Source organism: Arachis duranensis, chromosome 7, assembly GCF_000817695.3.
Source record: "Arachis duranensis cultivar V14167 chromosome 7, aradu.V14167.gnm2.J7QH, whole genome shotgun sequence".
In the NCBI taxonomy this organism is placed as follows: domain Eukaryota; kingdom Viridiplantae; phylum Streptophyta; class Magnoliopsida; order Fabales; family Fabaceae; genus Arachis; species Arachis duranensis.
This window is the reverse complement of record NC_029778.3, coordinates 51,204,277-51,212,246: the sequence shown is the minus strand read 5'-3', so window position 1 is coordinate 51,212,246 and position 7,970 is coordinate 51,204,277. Positions and strand designations below refer to the sequence as shown.

At 31.2% G+C, this 7,970-nt stretch overlaps 1 protein-coding gene across 8 annotated transcripts; it reads right to left on the bottom strand.

Moving 5' to 3' along the window:
* Window positions 1–4,989: 4,989 nt before the first annotated feature.
* LOC107459004 (ABC transporter G family member 32) lies at window positions 4,990–7,293 on the bottom strand. 8 transcript variants are annotated; one of them, XM_052251774.1, is made up of 5 exons: window positions 6,785–7,293; window positions 6,582–6,666; window positions 5,789–6,169; window positions 5,475–5,608; window positions 4,990–5,388 (listed from the first exon to the last, which is right to left on the bottom strand). In XM_052251774.1, exons 3-5 carry the CDS (start codon window positions 5,851–5,853, stop codon window positions 5,006–5,008), a joined length of 582 nt encoding a protein of 193 aa, XP_052107734.1. In that variant the 5' UTR covers window positions 5,854–6,169; window positions 6,582–6,666; window positions 6,785–7,293; the 3' UTR covers window positions 4,990–5,005. The 8 variants fall into 8 exon arrangements, 3 of the variants coding, with proteins under 3 accessions (XP_052107734.1, XP_052107735.1, XP_015932714.1); XM_052251775.1 differs by having other exon boundaries at window positions 6,920–7,293; XM_016077228.3 differs by having other exon boundaries at window positions 7,068–7,293.
* Window positions 7,294–7,970: the final 677 nt, after the last annotated feature.

The window sequence follows — 7,970 nt, the reverse complement described above, 5'->3', positions numbered from 1 at the left end:
TAAGGTTATGATGGCCTTAGCAAAAAGAAGATCCAAGGCATGGCGTAGCTGAGAACTTTACCACTAAAGGCAAGATGTGGTGAAGAAGCTTCAAGATCTCCATGCCTAAAGTAGTAGCAATCCGATTTAGTCAGAGAAGAAGATCTATGAGGTGAAGCTCGTTTCCACTTTTGTTCATCCATCATAGGAGGTGGCTACTGTAGCTACGTGGAGGAAGAAGCAAAAATGGAACAGATGGAGCTGTCAAAGATCAAGAGTTCATCAAGGGTCAGAAATCTTTCTTGGGGACAAAGTTAAGATAGAAGGCTCAGATTGATGAAGCTTGATGAGAAGGGATGAGAGAGAGGTAATTGCATGTTGATTTGCTTTCAGTTTTCCCTCTTTCCTCTCTCTGACCGAACCGGCCTTTTGGATTGAAGAAGAAGAAGTTGGCTCGGTTGAACCGTTTCAACCTTGAAAGCTTCCCCTTCTATAATAAGGGTGAACGACCAAGGGTTGAGACAAGGAGAGTAAGTACAGAGTTCTCATAGCTACCCAAGCTAACAGAAGTTCTTCTCCTTCAATGTGTTCTATTTTGTATTTTCTTTAGTTTTGTCTATCTGAGTCTCATGGTGAAAAAGGCAAACAGTGTGAGGATTGTAAGAAAAAGCTAGTGAGAGGAAAAAGGCAGAGTGTACAAAATTAAGAAAAAGTCATAGGTGTCTTAGAGGTCCTTTGTACATCTATGTGTTGTGTATCATGATTCTGTGGGATCGGTGTCTGTAATCAGGTTTGATTATAGTGAAAATCCGTCACTGTTGTGATGGAGACTGGACGTAGATTGCATTACACTTAGCTGCTGTAGGATGTGGACCCCACTGCAGTGGGTGAATTAAAGTATTTAATGATGTAAAGTTGTTAAACGTGTAATTAATTTTTTTGGTTGCCCACAGTATCCCCCAACTCAACAAGTCAAGGACTAATCCGTTGCGGATCTGAGCTCCATTTAAGGGTCTGCCGCTGGCCAATGGGTTGTTGCATGCACAAGGTGGGATTCGAACCCCCGACACTTATTTAAGCGGACGAGTGAGTTGACCACTCGACCAACCCATGTTGGTTAACGTGTAATTAGTTATTAATTATGAATGATAATGATAGGCTGGTTTTTGTTTTTTTTTTCTTTAATGGAGATAAATTTCTGGGCCAGGCCAGTTTTTTTTCCTGGATTTGGGTCTTAATTGATTTTTTTTATGAAAAACAAAAATAATAAATATAGTATTTTGTGGGTTTGGGGTGATTTAAATACGTTTTGTTTAGAATCATTAGGGTCCGATAAAAAAAGTGGAGTTATTCCTCCTCACCATTTGGACCCTCCTCTCTAGTTTTTAAGTTCGTCTCAGACCGTGAGAAACCTAGCCATCAGCCCCTCCACACTACCGTCATTCCTCATGCCGTCGTTGTGGTTGATTTTCAATCGAAGCGTATTGTCTTCTCATTTCTAAACTCGACGTGCCTGTTAAGGTTTATGGTTGCCTGCGGTCATTGTGGTTTATTAGTATAAATATGTCTATCTACATATTATTAAGTGATCACCTATATGTTAATATATACATAGTTTAGCCACCTATACGATATTTTTTAATTGATGCCTAATTTCGTTTGATTTATTTTTGCTAATAATTTTAAATTTATTATAATTATTTTATTTTTATCTTTTTAAATCTAAAATAAACCATTTAATTTTTTTGACAATTTGACCAAAAATTTTAGACACCACAATAAATACCTACATAATTATATATAGTAAAATACTAAAATACTTATACATTATTAAATTAACCTTGAATGTATCAAATATAAATTATTAATTAAAATATATCTTCTTTTATTAATTCAAGCACCTCCTATCTAACGAGAATTATTTATTCGTCAACACTCAACATATTACTACCATCATAATTTATCATGTCCCAACGGCAATTCTCCATCAACGCAAAGATAAAATTTTGACTAGCAATAACCATACCTATCATAAAAAATTAACTGCTTTAAATTTAACTAACACACAAGAAATTAAATTCTAAATTCAAATAACCATTCTAACCAATAAAACAATAATTTTTTACAAATTCAGTTTTTCACCGTATCTTTATTTTAAAAATAATTTACTAGCAAGTAAAAATTTAAATAATAATTATTTAAATATTTTTGTTCACATTAGCTATTAACTTACACATAATTTACGTTATCATTAAATTAACCTACACATAAATGAATTAACAACTAAATTAACATTGTTAAGTATAAAAAAATTGGTCATCAACACTGTATCTATTTTCTAAATTTTATTAAAAATGTCAATCCTAAGCATTAAATCCCTTATCATTAAATATTAAAAGAGTAAAGTATCATTTTTGTCCCCAACGTTTGGGGTAAATCCTATTCGTGTTCCTAACGTTTAAATCGTCCTATTTGTATCCCTAACGTTTGTAAAAGTGATTCAATGTTATCCTGCCGTCAATTACATATCATGAACACTTTAGTTTGAGTTTTAAAAATCTCTTCTTGAAGTTAGAATACAAATGTCTTGGATAGAATCGATGATTCTCTCCGAAAAATAGCTCATTAAAAGTTGAAATTAATTCCTACAACATTTACATAATTCACTTTTCTATGGACATAATTGAATCTAAACACAAATAGTGGGTATAATATTAAAATCGAACACATCCAAGTGAGACCTAATTGAGAATGAATACATCCAAGTGAGAATAATTGAAAAATATAATCTGATTTGTTAGTATAATTGATAGTAGGATAATATTGAATCACTTTTATAAACGTTAAGGATACAAATAGGACAATTTAAACGTTAGAGACACAAATAGGACTTACCCCAAACATTGGGGACAAAAACGATACTTTACTCAATATTAAAATAATTAGCAATCCAATTTTAAAATGAAAAACTTAAAGCATCTAATTTTAATCTCTAAACAATAAACCACAAACCTGATTTCTTAATCATGAAATTTAAACTATCCAATCCTGAGTTCTAAACCATCCAACCCTGAATTCTAAACAATATATTTCTAAATTGTAAATTCTAAAATTTTCTACACTAAAACCTAAACCCTAGGGCATCTTACACTAAATCCTAAATCAAGTAACAATAAATCTGAATAACTAAACCATTTTATTCACAAGTTTAAAAATAATAAAACAACAAAAAGAATTTAAATGGCTTTTAATCCAATTTTAACGTGTTAGACTTTATTTAAATATTATGAATACAAAGTAAATAATTATTTTTTAAAAAAATTTTATAAGACTCATTTTTTAAAGGATTCATTTTTATAACAATACTTATCATTTCATAATTTTAGAACGAATTAAATATAAAAAGAAAGAGTAAAAAAAATAGCAATAAAATTCACCTAAATGAATCATGAAGGAATGATATTATATCGTATCCAATAATAGATAATACTCTACTTTACTTAATCTCTGTATTAACTAATTGAATGTATAAAAATGGCAACATTCATTTGAAGGATAAATCACATAAATAAACTGAATGAGTTTCAAATTTACATGAATGTCCTAGATGCAAACCTAAATCGAATTGATTAGAATCAATTTACTACGAAAAAATATTTTAGTGAAGACTATTTCATGTAAATTGAATCTATTGGATTTAATTTACGTAAAACGAAATCAATAGCTTTGATTTAATAGGAGAAGCTTCCATGGAGAAATCAAAACTATATAAGAATCGAACCATACTCAAAGTAAATCAAATTCATGGGTTTTGATTTAATGGTTTTGACAAAAATTTGCAATAAATTCATATAACCACTTTGCATTTTTGACATTAATATAAATTTAGAACGCATTTAGTTTGTTTATGTGATTTACCCTCATTTTAATGTTACCGGTCACATATACACACACAGAACGTATTTAGTTTGTTTATGTGATTTATCCTCATTTTAATCTTACCAGACACACACACATACTCTTTTTGTGATCATTTTTTCATCAATAAATTATTTATTGTCAAGGTTGAATATAACTTGTTAAATAGTACGATGTCATTTAGTAAAATACTCATGAAAAAAACATACATATTTCATTTTTCGTAAAAATTATAAATTATATTTTGAAATTTCAACAACTATATTTACTAAATATATTCAAAATTTTTGCCAAGGTTTTACGAAAACAATTCCAATTAAACACTAAATTCTATCGTCGACTTATAATCGTTATAATACAAAAATTTTATCACGTACAAAAAATATTATCATCAAAATAAACTCTAAACGAGCAAAAATTAAATTCTAAATGCTAAAGCATTTTATTCTTGTGCACTATTATAAATTTTTTGTAACGTAAATTATTTATCCTACTATAAAAATTAACCATATAACTAATAACATAATCATAACTAATGAATGATTATAGTCTAAAACATTATTAAGAATAAGATTGTTGAGAGTATTATAATAAAAATAACATGTGAAAATAAGATTAAACTAATATTTTCAAGAACACAAAAATACATCTTCCATGACAAAAAAAGTTGTCTACTTTTCATAAAAAAAATCAATAAATACCTACATTTATACAAAAAAAATAAATTAAGACCCAAACAAAAAAAATTCAAATAACCCAAATCCATAAGATATTATGTTTATTATTTTTATTTTTCATAAAAAAATTCAATTAAGACCCAAATCCAAAAAAAATGGCCTGCCCCATAAACTTAAATCCATTAAAGAAAAAAAATCAGCCTATCATTATCATTCATAATTAATAACTAATCAACTTTACATCATTAAATATTTTAATTAATCCATTGCAGTGGGGTCCACACCTTGCACCAAGATCAGCTTTTATCTTCCATTATAGTTTTAATTGCATTCTCTCTCTAGAGACTTATTTTTCTAGGAGAATGACAACAAATTTCTATACATATAGAAAGAATCTCTCTTCTACATGATAGAATTCACCAAAAAAATATTTATATAATAGAAACTAGCATATGTTGCATGTAGTAAGGAGAATATACACCTTTGTAACTCTTTACCTTTTGCATTTCAAAATCAACATCTGAATATAACTGGAGCCAAGCAGAAAACAATAACGACTCCCAGACAATCAAGCAAGGGAAATGAACATCTGTCTGCTCACAATAACCAGAAATTCTTGCAAAACTGTCTTGCCTTTTGGGATAACCAGATATGTATGTGTTCCCTTCTATAACACCTCCAGTTTTTCTTCCAGCCAAGACATTCATTAGCGTGGTTTTTCCAGCCCCACATACTCCAACCAATGCTGTCAATACTCTAGGCCTAAAAGCTCCAGTAATATTAACAAGCAGTTGCATCCTTTCTTCTTGTATCCCTTGTTGTTTCAATTCCTAAAGAAATAATTAATCAAATATCTTTAAGAATACATTTAGGGGCGATGGGGGATTTCTTTTTACGCACCAAAGGGACATCCACATAGTAATTGATATTGCTGAAAGCCATGGAAAGAGGTTGAAATGGGAGAACCATTCCTCCTTGTTTGAAATGCTTTCCTGGGATGACAAGGTATAGTTGGTAATATGATTTTGTATTGTCTGTAATAAAGAGAAGATGTAGTGAGTAAATATCGTGGGAGTAAGGAAATTACTGGCTTGAATGCATACTAAATAGAGATCATCGCTTTACAGCATTAATCTGTGAATAAATACTATTACATAGCTCTGAAAGTTATGATGAAAACGGTGTAAATGATTATAATTGAAGGTTATATATACCTTATCCCAGGAGTCCAAGACTGCCCAATGAACTCATTTACGGAAGCCGAATTTTGTGCATACATTAAAGGAATATGAGGAAGCTTTATTATATTTCTAGAGTTGAAGATGTTTTGACAGAGTTGTCGGCTCTCCAGATAGAATTATGGTGCAGAAGTGGCAAGTGTTCTTGGGGCAGCACCAAACAAGTAAGCTAACATAGGAATCCATGTTACACGAAAGAACAAACGAGAGCTACGAAAAAACACACCAGAGCAAGCTGATTTAGTAATTAACACAATTCAATTAAGAAAATTACTCACACAGATACAATGACCTTGGTATTTCCAAATTCTGTATAGGCTGATCCTGATGCAGCATTCACAGCACCAGTCCTAAAAACTGCAACATGCAAGCATTTTCTCATTAGGTGGAATCAGCTACATTAATCATCCGATATCCATTAAACAATGCTTCAAATAAGATATCAAAAAGACAAAAACCAAGTAAAAGACTCTGAAGAGACATACATTATCAACTTTCAAATTTTCAAAAACTCAGAAGTATACATTGGTAGTTAAATAGTTTACCATAAGCTCAAGTGACTGCATCTCATATATTTATTTACAAATTGTTTCTGCTTCATTGCCAGCACACACCATTCTTTATGATAATATAATGTTCACTTTAATCATACCATGATCAACACTTCAATTATTCAACATCACACACAATACAATATAATACAATACAACACACCTTACAATTCAGCATGTATCCATTATAAAATAATATCATTAAACATTTTATATACCTCAGAAATGCTGTGAAGAACTTGTGGCTGCAGGTGCATGACCAAGAACTCTCTTAATACTGCTATACACTTTCAAATGATTTTCCTAATATCCAATGATATTAAAATAAAATCAAAAACCTATCCACCACATTCATTTCTCACACAAACAAATCATATACTGAAAATGGCAATGGCAATTAACTGATGAAGTAAATGATTACCCAAACTATTAAATTGATAGCAGAAAATTGAAATTGATGATTCCAAACTAGTATTAACTAGTTTAGGAAATTCAAATTAGCGAAAAATTGAAAGATAGAGACCGAAGAAGAGATGAAGTGACTTATTTTGTGTACATGTGATTCCCTGCAGATAGTGAGAACATTCTTCCCACATGGCAGATTGGAGCCACAAAAGCTGCATCGTTAAAAATTCACAAAAGAACAAACATAAAAAATTTCAAATGAGAAGAATTCAAAAATTGAAAGTGATGCAAAACCATACCAATTTGAATCAGGATGAGTGTAGTGATTCCTGAACCGGTGGATGAGGATGACCGGCGATTGGCCGTTGCTGAGGTCAATGATGAGAGCAGATACGATGAGAGCGGTGGCGAAGGGAGCTCGTGCGACGACGGTGATGAAGGGAGCAGACGCGACAAGAGTGGCAGATAGGGTTCTGCAATGATGGCGACAAGGGAGTAGACGCGACAAGAGCGGCGGCGGAGGGAGAGCAGCGACGGAAGAAGCTCGTGCGACGGAGAGAAGAAGCAGCTCGTGGACAGAGAGAGGAAGAAGCTCGTTTTATTTGTGTGGAGTGTGAATAGAGTTCGATAAGGTGAGGGCAATGCTAGGCTTAACTCAATTTTTTCGATGGAATATTTTAAATTACAGACAGATTTTTTGTCTGTAATTTAACAAAACGCAGTATTTCTGTTCATTTAAACACAAACAGATTTTTTGTCGTTAACTATTTCTCACGAAAAAAATTAATTTTTTCCATAGAATTATCGAGAGATTCTCCTTTTCGTCTGTAATTTATGCTAATTCATTTTCCTTCGTTTTTGACAGAAATTCCCCCACAAAATCTGTATGTATTTTCGTGGGATAAGATCTGTCACAAAATATTCGTCTATAATAAATAATTTCTAGTAGTATTTCTGAAAATTACTAAAATAATATAACTCATATAATTATTTGTATTGAAATTGCTGGCGCTTACCAACAAAACGGACAACCATAATTGATTTTTTTTTCACGTAATTGTGAATACTTGTAAATAGTAAATTTATTTAAATTCGCATGAACTTAAACATACAATTTAATATATGTTACACTGTTACTATAAAAATAAATGAAATCTTACATAAAGAATAAATCAATCGTAAAAATTAAGTAGTCTTATACA

What these genes read in the sequence shown, in the direction of transcription:
- LOC107459004 (XM_052251774.1), bottom strand. Translation starts at nt 5,853, where the DNA reads ATGTATGCACAAAATTCGGCTTCCGTAAATGAGTTCATTGGGCAGTCT. An exon ending in TCTTGGACTCCTGGGATAAG is followed by an intron (nt 5,609 to 5,788) that starts GTATATATAACC and finishes TCTTTATTACAG; the next exon opens with ACAATACAAAATCATATTAC. An exon ending in ACTATGTGGATGTCCCTTTG is followed by an intron (nt 5,389 to 5,474) that starts GTGCGTAAAAAG and finishes TGAAACAACAAG; the next exon opens with GGATACAAGAAGAAAGGATG.